The 13,436-nt window shown below is 38.2% G+C and overlaps 2 protein-coding genes across 4 annotated transcripts; both read right to left on the bottom strand.

Annotated features, from left to right (window-relative positions):
- Positions 1-5,857: 5,857 nt before the first annotated feature.
- On the bottom strand, positions 5,858-6,970 carry LOC149246475 (uncharacterized). 3 transcript variants are annotated; one of them, XM_089457937.1, is made up of 4 exons: positions 6,805-6,970; positions 6,585-6,675; positions 6,313-6,530; positions 5,858-6,201 (listed from the first exon to the last, which is right to left on the bottom strand). In XM_089457937.1, exons 1-4 carry the CDS (start codon positions 6,865-6,867, stop codon positions 6,112-6,114), a joined length of 462 nt encoding a protein of 153 aa, XP_089314063.1. In that variant the 5' UTR covers positions 6,868-6,970; the 3' UTR covers positions 5,858-6,111. The 3 variants fall into 3 exon arrangements, with proteins under 3 accessions (XP_089314063.1, XP_089314062.1, XP_089314061.1); XM_089457936.1 differs by having other exon boundaries at positions 6,313-6,367; positions 6,401-6,675; positions 6,805-6,969; XM_089457935.1 differs by having other exon boundaries at positions 6,313-6,675; positions 6,805-6,967.
- Positions 6,971-12,173: 5,203 nt separating this feature from the next.
- Positions 12,174-13,187, bottom strand: LOC149246476 (uncharacterized). Its single transcript, XM_089457938.1, has 3 exons — positions 13,022-13,187; positions 12,591-12,905; positions 12,174-12,479 (listed from the first exon to the last, which is right to left on the bottom strand). Exons 1-3 carry the CDS (start codon positions 13,082-13,084, stop codon positions 12,390-12,392), a joined length of 468 nt encoding a protein of 155 aa, XP_089314064.1. The 5' UTR covers positions 13,085-13,187; the 3' UTR covers positions 12,174-12,389.
- Between the last annotated feature and the right edge of the window lie 249 nt (positions 13,188-13,436).

The raw sequence follows: 13,436 nt of genomic DNA on the forward strand, positions 1-13,436 counted from the left end.
ACACTTCCTTACATTCACAAGATTCCAGCCTCTCTAGACCTCATGAGAGAGATCTATATATAGGATTTTTGGAGAAAGGATGAGTCAGCTTGAGAGCTGACTAGTGTCCTCTCTCACTTCAGTTATTCTTCAGTTCTTGAGTCCACTTGGAGGTTCTTGCTTCCACTTGGAGATCTAGACCCTCTTACTCATCACCAGTCGAATTTCCTGATCCAAGTGTCATTTTGGAAGCTTCCTAGGAATTGACACCTTGAGGAATGAGTCTACCACTTGTCCAAGTACGCTCAGCGCAGGTGGCCTTCTTTGCAGTTGACATTTAGCGCAGGTACAGAGTGGAGCACTTGACATTCAGCGCAGATGCTCAGTGGAGCAATTGACATGATCCAGAATTTGCTTGTTTTTGAGTGTTTTCAGGTGGAGAACTGTTATTCAGTGCTGTGGTTTGCTGACCTTGTTCCTCTAGGGGTAGGAACAACATGTTTAGGGACTTTGGATCCCTTAGATTATGGACATTTCATGCTTCATGTTGTAAGGCACAAAAATGTCTATAACAAGATTGACTCGGAGAGAGCCCTCTCCCGACCTGGTAGGGCTAGCTACCAGGTTAAGCGTGGTTTGATGTTGGTCCTGGATCTTACCTTTCTCAGCCTGAGGTAGATTTAGGCACTAACATAGTGGCGACTCCGCTGGGGAAGAAACATTTATTTGTTTGTTAGTGTTCTTTGTTTTATAGACTACAGACGGAGCCTGAAGTTAGCCAGGTAGCCTTCGAAACGCTTTTGCTTTGCATTAGCGCAAGTAGATAAAAGCTGCTTCAGTCAATCTCCCGTCTAGTCTTATGAACGGAATATCTAACTTGCAAATTGCCCCAGTACAATTTTGTAATCAAGTTCAGATCTGATTGCTGATGGTGGACAGCAGTCAGACACATATGAAGGCTGAAATCATCTACCTGGCGACTCCACTGTTCAAAGTCAGCCAGGTAGCCTTCGAAATGCTTTTGCTTTGCATTAGCGCAAGTAGATAAAAGTTGCTTCAGTCAATCTCCTGTCTAGTCTTATGAACGGAATATCTAACTTGCAAATTGCCCCAGTACAATTTTGTAATCAAGTTCAGATCTTATTGTTGATGGTGGACAGCAGTTAGACACATATGAAGGCTGAAATCATCTACCTGGCGACTCCACTGTTCAAAGTCCCCAATTTCAAAGTATTGATGGTGGCTCCACTGGCTAAATGAAGGACTTAGATGTTGCTTCTATTTAGTCAAGGTATTCATGTATCAATTTTTCTAATCTTCTTGGTTTTCCTAATCAATTACCAAAGGATGCATACATTTTGAGTAATGGCCCTAAATTCAATGGGGAAGATCTGACTTTGACTCTAGAACATATAGAAAATTTTAAGACATTTGTGGACATTTCTAGAGTTAAAAAGGAAGATGTCTTCATCAGAGTGTTCTTTGATTCATTTCAAGGCAAATGTAGAAAATGGATTGAAGGTTTTCCTATGAGATCTATTAAGTCCTTTGCAGATTTTTGACATATCTTTCTTGAAACATGGATGGAGAAAGAGGAGGAATTCAAAATAGAGGTGCCCTCTATTCAAGATTTTAGAGAATGGGAAGATATGTGCACAGATTATGAGGTATATGAGAACTTTGCTTCATCTCTTTCTTTTTGTCTGAAATCCTGTCGATGCAGCCATGAAGTTAAGCTCAATTTTTTGCAAGAGTTTTCCATCAAATTTGAAGGAGATCTAATTGAATTGGAGACCCAAATACAATCCCAGGATCTGGACTGTCGAGTCCCATTCTTTCAGGACCTTTTTCAGCAGAAGGAACAGAAGGTAAGGCTGCCCGTGGATATTTGCATTGATAGTTTGCAGTTGGAAGCATGGATTGAGGAGTTGGGGCAGCAAACAGAGTATAGTTTTTTTGATCCTATTGCAACGTACATGGAATTTTTTTTTTCAGTTTGAATGATAGATCAAATTGTCTTTTACATAACCAGACTCGTTATGTGCATGCATGGCTGTCAGCATTTACATTTGTGTCCTGGTTGAAACACTTTCAAGTAGCATCCTTGTCACAGTTACTTGATTGGTTGATATGACATTACAACATTACTTGATCTATCAATTTTGCAGCAAAGTGGGATATATTTGTACATAAATAAGCTGCCCGAGGCAGCGTTTCAGTTTTCGGTATTTGTTTATGTACAGGTTGCAATATGTATATGTTTTTGGATTCGTATGAGTTGTTTTGGATTTGCAGTTGTTTGACTCCATGCCCAATGGAAGAGGCACTGTCTGCTTTCCAGATATATGTAGTTCTTGACACCTTCAAGGAGCTACCATCCCCAATGGAGCCGATGTTAGTTCCAGCCTTCGCACCCTGTCACCAGGGATCAACATGAGCTCTTACTATGTCTGGTTTGTGAGATGTTTTGCACATGATGTTTAGCACAAAACATGTCACAAGTGTGTCCATCAGAAGAAGCTCAGAAAAATCTTTCCAACGATATATCACACTCCCGTAACCGGCTCCCGGATTAGAAGATATGATCGAAATGAATGAGTGATTCTTGGTTATGCATGTTTTGAGGTCAGTTGCTGCACACAATGACAAGTTTAGTAAAAAATCAGTTTGTGAAATAATGGTAAGGAATTTTTCAAAAGTGAAAGAGGTTTTTGTTCATCACATATCAAATAACAAAACCTCCTTTAGTTTATGCACAGGTGCTACTATGTGGGAGATATACAGTGATATTTGGAGCTTACATTAAAACAAAACAAATTTTTCATATTTTTTACTGTTTTAGTCATTTTAGTGTGGGGACATTTTCCAACAAATGGAAAGTAATTTTGCAAAACCCAAGGAGGTTTTTGTTAACCACGAGCCATATAACAAAAACCTATTTTAGTTTATTCACAGGTGTCACGAATTGGGATATGTGACTAGATCTTTACAGCTCATTTTCACAGATTTAAATTTTTAATGATTTTCTGTTTTAGATATGATTTTGTGGAACAGATTGCGAGCAACTGGAAACGAATTTCCCAAATTTGAGAGAGGTTTTTCTCCAACATGACATTATCTACAAAAACCTCTTTAATTTTTGTAACAGGTTCTATGGTTTAGGAGATACGAGTTCATCTTCAACACCTATTTTCATAAATTCGGCCCAAGTTTAATGTAACTAATTCTATTTTGAAGCAAATGGTTGAGCTCAATCCCTTAGTACAAGGATGAGCAAATGTATATATTTTATGAATTTCATAGTGTAGGGGTTGGATTTTGGTAGAAGGTTGGATTTTTGAGAAAGCCTTGAGCTTCATTGTACACTCATATCAGCATTTTGGCTAAGGAATTGAGACTAAGGTTTGCAGCACTCTTTGGGATCCATGTGGCAAATTGTCTTGGTACAATGCTTTCTTTTGTAATTGTGAATTTATTTATGTGATTGTATGCTATTATCTCTCTTATTTCTTCTCAGCTAAATCAAACAAGAGTGTAATTAGAATCCATTGAAATTGCAGTGCTCTACTTGAGGTTTGCTTTAGTTTCTTGATATTTTCCGCTGTTTGGAGAGGATCCATAATTTCTCTTGCCCTCTCTAACTCCTCACCTGTCTAATCCCTCCATCTCATTCGATTTGAAGTGCCAAAATCAGTTTCCTACCTTGCCCCATTGAGATCTCTGCAAAACTGAGCCTCATTCCCCGCACCCAAAATCTGCCTTTCCATCAGAACCAACAAACACATTATTTTATTCAATCAAACCCTTTGCACATATACCTAGCCTAAGATCAGTAATTATATCAGTCATCTCAAGCCTTTAGTGATCATATTTTGTTGAGATTGACCCGAAGAGAGCCTTCTCCTGCCCTGGTAGAGCTAGCTACCATGTTAAGCGTGGTTTGATGTTGGTCCTGGATCTTACCTTTCTTAGCTTGAGGTAGATTTAGGCACTAACAAAGAGTAGGATTTCATTTCACTTGAGGAGGAGGGGTGATCAATAAAGAGTATGATTTCACTCCTACCAAGGGTGATGTGATCCCTGAGGAGCAAGATTTCACTTAAGGAGGGGGTGATCCCTAAAGAGTAGGGTTTCATTTCACTTGAGTAGGAGGGGTGATCAATAAAGAGTATGATTTCACTCCTACCAAGGGTGATCTTTATTGATTTCACTCCTACCAAGGGTGATGTGATCCCCGAGGAGCAGGATTTCACTTAAGGAGGGGGTGATCCCTAAAGAGTAGGATTTCATTTAACTTAAGGAGGAGGGTTGATCAATAAAGAATATGATTTCACTCCTACCAAGAAGGAAGGGTGATCAATAAAGAGTATGATTTCACTCCTACCAAGGGTGATGTGATCCCTAAGGAGCAGGATCTCAAATGCAAGTTGACTGGCTAGCAAATGCAAGTTGACTTATTGACTTATCACGGGTATCGAAGGAAAATCCATGTAAATCACGGGTATCCAAAGAAAATCCTGAAATTACATGGTGATCCTTAAGGAGGGGTGATCCCTAAAGAGTAGGATGGAGGGGTGATCCCTAAAGAGTAAGATTTCACTTCACTTAAGGAGGGGTGATCCCTAAAGATTAGGATTTCACTTCACTTAAGGAGGAGCGCTGATCAATAAAGAGTATGATACCAAGGAGGGGTAATCAATAAAGAGTATGATTCCATCCCTAAGGAGGAGGGGTGATTCCTAAAGAGTAGGATTTTGAGGGGTGATTCCTAGAGAGTAGGATTTTTTCACTTCACTTAAATAGTAGGATTTCACTTCACTTGAGGGGTGATCCCTAAGGAGTAGGATTTCACTTCACTTAAGGAGGGGTGAGGGAGGAGGGGTGATCTTTCACTTCAATTAAACAGCGTGATTTCACTTCACTTAAGGAGGGGTGATCTCTAAAGAGTAGGATTTCACTTCACTTAAGGAGGAGGAGTGATCAATAAAGAGTATGATTTCACTCCTACCCTTATTTAGTATGATTTCACTCCTACCAAGGGTGATGTGAATCATGATGTGATCACTAAAGAGGATGCATCTGGGCATGTGGGTCGCATTTAGGATTTCACACCTACCAAATATATCTAAGCATCTAGGTGCATCTGGAGAATGCATTTGGGCATCTGGGTCGCATTTAGGATTTCACACCTATCAGGTATATCTGGGCATATGGAGGATTTCACACCTACCAAGTATATTTGGGTCCATCTGGGTCTTGGGGATGCATCTGGAGGATTTCACACCTACCAAGTAATAGAGGATTTCACACCTACCAAGTATATTTGGGTCCATCTGGGTCATGGGGATGTGGGTCTTGGGGATGCATCTGGGTCTATAAATTGGGGATGCATCTGGGTCTAGATAGGATCTCACACCTACTAGGGGCATATGGAGGATTTCACACCTACCAAGTATATTTGGGTCCATGTGGGTCTTGGGGGTCCATCCGGGTCTAGAAATTGGGGATGCCTCTGCGTCTAGAAATAAATTGGGGATGCATCTGCGTCTAGAAATAAGAGGAAAATAAATTAGGGATGCATCTAGGTCTAGAAATAAGAGGAAAAAGAGGGAAAAAAAAAACTTTAAAAGCTCTTTGAAAGCATACTCCAAGCAAAAAGTAATTTGAAGGCATACTAAAGTGTCAGTTTGAAGAGTACTCCAAGCCCAATTGGTAGATTTAATTAACCTAACCTATCGACTTTGTTTTAGACTTTATCAATTACCAGAAATAATTCCACGCAGAAAACGCAAATTGTACTTTGTTTTAGACTTTGCAAATTACCCGAAATAATTCTACACAGAAAACGCAAACTGCAAACAGCTAGAAGAACGCGATATCTGCATAATTCCCACGTTAAACTTTATCGACGGAGACACTTCAAATTCAAATCTCCAGTCTGTCAAATATGACAAGTATCATCGTGTAGAGACACAGACTATCGTCTTCAGAGTCTCAAATTCCGATTCACCTACTTGTAATTGTTATATAAAGTATCAAATATTTATTACAGACAGAAATGCTAGAACTACTACAAGCCCAGCCAGGTCAAAGTAAAAAAAATATAGGCTCAGCATGGCACAATAGTCGTCCTCACTTCTTTTGTTTGCCCTGGCTGCCCACAAAGGGGCTTTTCACAACGTCTATAACACTCTGTGCAGCACCCATCAGCATGCCCCCCGCCTGCATTGACATTTGACATGCTCCAAATTACTCAACAAATTTCGATACATTCAAAACCAAAATGGACTTTCAAATTTTATATTTAATCCGCTTAATCAACTCTTAACAAACCTGTTGTAAGAAAGAAACAGTTTGTTCCTTCCCCTGTTGGGCTGTACCCGTGGCCGACTGACCCGTCCCCTTGGTTGCGTCCATGGCTGACTGACCCGTCCCCTTGGTTGCGTCCATGGCTGACTGACCCAATCCCTTGGTCGCGTCCATGGCGGACTGACCCATTCCCATGGCTGACTGGCCCATTCCCTTGGTCGCGTCCATGGCCGACTGACCCGTTCTCTTGGTCGCGTCCACGGCGGACTGACCCATTCCCATGGCTGACTGGCCCATTCCCTTGGTCGCGTCCATGGCCGACTGACCGATTCCCTTGGTCTCTTTGGTTGCCTGAGAAGCCTTCGCCATTGTCGTGTCTTTCATTCCCTGAACATTACAAAATATACAATAATACCATCAATATCACAATAATATCAATCAATAATAACAAGTTTTTCATGCTAGTTTCTCTAGAGAATGACAGTACAAATAGATAGTGAGTAGAGAAAATGTTACTTGAGCTGCTTGTTGAGCTTGTGCAGCCTTTTCCTGACCATATTTCTTGTACTGATCTGCCATCTTGATGAGAATTAGAATAGATTGGCCGACCTCTTCAACTTTAATGCACCTCTGCAATGCTATAATATGCTAATGCTGCCTTCAATAGATTGAGTTGAAAACAATGGAGAACAGGTACCTTATAAATAACAGTGGGCGGACCGCTTGAGATTGATTGACACTTTCCCTTATGTGACGCAGCGCTGGACAGATGTCCCATACCGATAGACAAAGATACGGAGAGGCGTGCTCTCTACGTTTCCCTGATTTATTTCCGGTAAAACAAAGGGTTTTTTTAAAAGGTGGTTTGAATAGGAGTAGTTTGTTCAAACTATGTCCAAATGAAATGAATGGAATAGATACGAGGAAAAAGGAGATTGAACCAAATCTATCACAGAAAGAGATAGATAGGTATTTATGTGAATGGTTTTTTTATTTTTATTTTTTATATTCTTTAGAGTGTTGTCATACACTATAATTTTTGGGAGTTGTTTTGATTGTGACTTTTTATAAGTTTTTTAGATGGATTTTTTTGGTTTAATTTTTCTAAAATCCGGCAAGAATTCATTGAAATCACAAGTTTGATGTAACCCCTGCACAATAGAAGTGCCCTAGAGGTTTCTAGTGTGCTGAATCCATATATACAATTAAAAAACTAGTTTAAATAACACAAATCAATATTTCAATACAATTTTTCCGCACCAGAAACTCCAAAATATCGCACTAAAGACAACTCGTAATTTTTGTGTCTAGTACAGACATGTGTGATATAAAGAGTGGATAAATATGTCAGACTTTTCACTCCAAAATATCGCACTAAAGACAACTCTTAATTTTTGTGTCTAGTATAGACATGTGTGATATAAAGAGTGGATAAATATGTCAGGCTTTTCTCTACAGACAAACTATAATGTCATTTTGTATTATTATCTCATTGAAATAAAATTACTATTTTTATGAAGAAAAAGAAGAAGTGGATAGACATAGAGAGTAGAGGTTTTAAAATTACTATTTTTATGAAGAAAAAGAAGAAGTAGATAGACATAGAGAGGAGAGAAACATCTCAGGCTTTTTGGTTTGGCTAGGAAATTCAAAGACAAAATCTCATCAAATAAAATTGTTCTCTTATGAGGAAAAAAATGTAGATAAATAGATATTCATGTGAATAGCTTTTTTATTTTGTTTTTCAAACATGATTGTAAGTAGGGTAAGTTGTTCTTCATTTGTAAATAGAGTATGATATCTCAATCAATGAAGGATATATATACTATGATATTCAATTCATGAAGGATATATATATATATAAAGTGTAATGTCATTTTGTATTATTATCTTATTGAAATAAAATTACTATTTTTATGAAAAAAAAGAAGTAGATAAATAGATATTCATGTGAATGGCTTTTTTGTTTTGTTTTTTAAACATAATTGTCAGTAGGGTAAGTTGTTTTTCTTTTGTAAATAGAGTATGATATTTCAATCAATGAAGAATTAATATATATATATATATATATATAATCTCATCAAATAAAATTGTTTTTTATGAGGAAAAAAAAGTATATAAATAGATATTCGTGTGAATAGTTTTTTTTGTTTTTTTTCAAACATAATTGTAAGTAGGGTAAGTTGTTCTTCATTTGTAAATAGAGTATGATATTTCAATCAATGAATGATATATATATATATATATACTATGATATTCAATCAATAAAAAATATATAGGATAGGGTAAGTTGTTCTTCATGTGTAAATAGAGTATGATATTCAATCAATAAAGGATATATATAGGAAAGAGATACCTAATTAATTATGTGATTTTTTTTCCATCTTCTATTTTATAAGATAAGCTGTATTCACCTTCTATCTCGTAAAGGAAAGAAAGACATTTTGCATGATAAATATATTCTTCAAGATATATGACACTTACAATTACAAGTGTAACATCTTTATCTTTCATAACACAAGCGTAACATTTCTATCTTTCAAAACACCTCTCATGAGGAGTACGAAGTACTTTGGCCATGGGAATATAACTTATCGATAAAGAACTATAACCATAACACCTTTTTCTCATTCATGAAGGGGTACTAAAATGTTTCACTAGGAATATAACATGGAATTGAACCATTACCATATGATGGAGTAGTTGTATTTTATGGAGGAGTTGTTTTTTGTTTTTAATTGAAGTGATTAGGAATATGTTGACAGTGTTGGACTCACCAACAATTAGGGGATCTCTCTGATATGGAATCTCAACTAGATCTCATACTGTTTGGTGTAGGAGTCACATATGGTATGATGGTCTGGTTGCCCTTATCTTAAAGGTTTTCCTTAGCTCTTGCTTGTCAGCACATGAGAGTGGTTTGCTTTGTCTTCGAACAACGAGGTTCACGTGCTTGGTGAGTGCTTAGTGTCACTTGTGTCAAGGTTCTTTCACTACAGAGGGAGAGAGTGAGAGTGAGTCTCAAATCAAAAGAGAATAGTCCCAACTCTGCTAGAGACACACAATAGGACAAGACGTGCACAGCTTCCAGCAGAGTAGTCCACACAGATGCGGCAGTGACAAACACACAGTGAATGGATAACATGTACAACACCCAACGAAATATTCCACACAAGTGCGACAGTCGTTATAACAAGTTTACGAGAATAGTTTTGTCGAGTGTCTCATGGAATAGTCCACTCGGGCGAGACAACATTAACAATTGATACAACACATTTTCGAAAGCATATGTACTAGAACAACCGAAATAGTTCAACTGTCTTAATACAGGTTAAAGCAACACACATTACAAGTGTTCAAAGAATAGTCTTACAAACAAATACAATACATGTGTGAAAATGTGTTGGCCTGTTATCAGGTTTCTGAATTAAGCGAAAGTTCCAAGACACATTGGTACACCATTATATCACTAACCTCGATAGCGGGGCGTTGGAGCCATTGCTCACTCCTCAAAGAAAAAACGACAAACTATCAAGGCTATGTGGGAGGAGCCAAGGTGAAAAAGTCCTTTGCATGTACAAATGAGGGGTATATATAGTGAAGGGTGAAACTGACCCTTGTGACTGTTTAACTTCCCTCATGACTGTTTGACTTTACATGACTCTTCAACTTTACATGTGGGTCTCTTGGACTTCCACGTTACAATACATTGATTACAATAGTATGGCCCACAATAGTGATGTGGTTGAGATGACTCATGACATGACAGTGCTAGTATGTTCATGCTGCTGGTGGTGTCCATGTCGAGCTGTCATGTCGCTGAGTGATCACTCTGCTCTTAGTGTATCATAGCTTCACCTCTGCATGGCAAGGTGTACAAAGTCTTCGATGTTGCACGTGCATGTCTCTTCTTAGCTTGTACTTGGCATGCTCCATTTGTTTATCCGTTCGCGAACAAGTGTCCTAGCATGCACTCATTTTTCATCCTGTTCGGTGTCGCGCCATGTCTCATCCATGTACTTGTATTTGCAATCATTCATGACGAGACAACATCAAATCCAGAAATTTCCTAGTTTACCATAATACATTATCTTTCATTTTCGGGTGTAGATGACCGAGAAAGGCTTGGCTTTGAAACCGCGCACAACACATTTCAGGAAGTATTTGCAATCACTCATGACGAGACAACATCAAATCCAGAAATTTCCTAGTTTACCATAATACATTATCTTTCATTTTCGGGTGTAGACAACATCAAATCCAGAAATTTCCTAGTTTACCATAATACATTATCTTTCATTTTCGGGTGTAGATGACCGAGAAAGGCTTGGCTTTGAAACCGCGCACAACACATTTCAGGTCGGGAGCCTATTTGAAGCAAATCAACATGCTCATATAGTTTTAGTTTACTAAATATTTCCATAGTTAAATACACTATTAGTTTTACATTTAATCAATTGCCTTTAAAGGCCGATGTAATAGAGTACATTGGTTGTCGTTAGCAAAACGTACAGTGATCTATGTAATTTGGTTTGTAATAGAGTACATTGGTTGTCGTTATAGCAAAATCGTTAGCAAAACATACAGTGATCTATGTAATTTGGTTTCAAGACTCTGTTATGAAGTTATACAAATATATAGCTATTTCCAAGTTGTGAACTAGAGAGCGTTTGCTAGTGTGGTTGATTTTGAGTCATGTTTTTAAGGCTTTAAATATCTCTTTTATTGCAGTAAGTTAGCTTACTCCAGGGGTGGGAAGGCCCACAACCTCTGGCAGTACGCTTGATTAATAGGTAGGATAATTAGGTGTGTGCGATTTCATAATATAAACTTTCGTTGCGTTACAATTGCAAAAATTAATGTTTGTTGTGTGATTTCATAGAATGTAGTTCGATTTTCAAGCAAAGCATTTAGTTATCGTTGCAGATTTCCAATTCATTACATAGTTCGTGCTCATGTTTTAATACCGAGTCATACTCTGTTTTTTTAATTAAAAGAGAGTATATTCACATTTTTAATTCGAGCATTCACGATATAGGAACATAAACAATTTATGAGTTTATATGGAACGATTTCTATATGCTTATGTGTATAAACTATGATGTATGGCATGGGTTTCAGAGCTATGTATGGCATGGGTTTCCTTCCATGAGTTCGAGTGACTGATTTATGATTCAGAGATTAGTTGAGTGAATGATTTATGATTGGGAGATTAGTTGAGTGAATGATTTAAGGTTTGAAGGGTATTGACTGCAATTGCAAATGAATTTGTCCCTGGTAACAGTAGGTACTGTGTTCTTCGTTTCCGCAATTTGAATTGTGTGATTTATTTCCAACAATGTGATTTCATTCAAGCATTCCTAGCGTGATTTAATTCGCAATTTCAATTGTGTGATTTATTTCGAACAATGTGATTTCATTCCTAGTGTGATTTAATTCGCAATTTGAATGGTGTGATTTATTTCGAACAAAGTGATTTCATTCCATCATTCCTAGTGTGATTTAATTCACAATTAATTCAAATTGTGAGATTTATTTCAAAGCAATTTGAATGGTGTGATTTATTTCGAACAAAGTGATTTCATTCAAGCATTCCTAGTGTGATTTAATTCAAATTGTGAGATTTATTTCAAAGCATTGGGATTTAATTCAAGTTAGTGTTTTTTATTTCAAGCGATGTTATTTAGTTCCAGCAGTGATTGTTTAATTCAAGCTGCGTGACTGATCTCTGGATGAAAATACTTCAAAAATTCAAATCTCAGGTCTATCAAATATGACAAGTATCATCGTGTAAAGACACAGACTATCGTCTTCAGAGTCTCAAATTCCGATTCATCTACTTGTAATTATTATAGGAAGTATCAAATATTTATTACAGACAGAAATGCTAGAACTCGTAATTATTATAGGAAGTATCAAATATTTTATTACAGACAGAAATGCTAGAACTACTGCATTTTTTTAAATGCAGAAATATAAATATAGAACTACTATATAACAACTGTTCTCATATATAACTACTACATTCTTGCCTTCACAAGGCAAGCCTAGCCAGGCCAAAGTAAAAAAAATATAGGCTCAGCATGGCACGATAGTCGTCCTCACTTCTTTTGTTCGCCCTCGCTGCCCACAAAGGGGCTTTTCACAGCGTCCATAACACTCTGTGTAGCACCCATCACCATGCCCCCCCCCTGCATTGACATTTGACATGCTCCAGATTACTCAACAAATTTCGATACATTCAAAACCAAAATGGACTTTCAAATTTTATACTTAATCGGCTTAATCAACTCTTAACAAACCTGTTGCAAGAAAGAACCAGTTTGGTCCTTCCCTTGTTGGGCTGTACCCGTGCCCCACTGACCCATCCCCTTGGTTGCGTCCATGGCTGACTGACCCATTCCCTTGGTCGCGTCCATGGCCGACTGGCCCATTCCCTTGGTCTTGGCCGGCTGACCCGTTCCCTTGGTCGCGTCCATGGCTGACTGGCCCACTCCCTTGGTCGCGTCCATGGCTGACTGGCCCACTCCCGTGGTCGCGTCCATGGCCGACTGACCCGTTCCCTTGGTCTCTTTGGTTGCCTGAGAAGCCTTCGCCGTTGTCATGTCTTTCACTCCCTTCACATTACAAAATATACAATAATGCCATCAACACCACAATAATATCAAGCTTTTCATGCTAGTTACTCCAGAGAATGACAATACAAATAAATAGTGAGTAGAGAAAATGTTACTTGAGCTGCTCCTTGAGCTTGTGCAGCCATGTCCTGGCCATATTTCTTGGTCTGATCTGCCATCTTGAGGAGAATAAGAATAGATTCGCCGACCTCTTCAACTTTAATGCACCTCTGCAATGCTATAATATGGTAATGCTGCCTTTAGTAGATTGAGTTGAAAAGAAGGGTAGAGCAGATACTTTATAAATATCAGTGGGCGGACCGCTTAAGATTGATTGACACTTCCCTTATGTGACACCGCGCTGGACAGATGTCCCATACCGATAGACAAAGATACGGATAGGCGTGCTCTCTACGTTTCCCTGATTTATTTCCGGTAAAACAAAGGTTTTTTTTAAAAGGTGGTTTGAATAGGAGTAGCTTGTTCAAACTATGTCCACATGAAATGAGTGGAATAGATGAGAGGAAAAAG

Source organism: Pinus tabuliformis, chromosome 7 (genome assembly GCF_031772625.1).
Source record: "Pinus tabuliformis cultivar Carrire ecotype Pingquan chromosome 7, CPIR1, whole genome shotgun sequence".
In the NCBI taxonomy this organism is placed as follows: Eukaryota; Viridiplantae; Streptophyta; class Pinopsida; order Pinales; family Pinaceae; genus Pinus; species Pinus tabuliformis.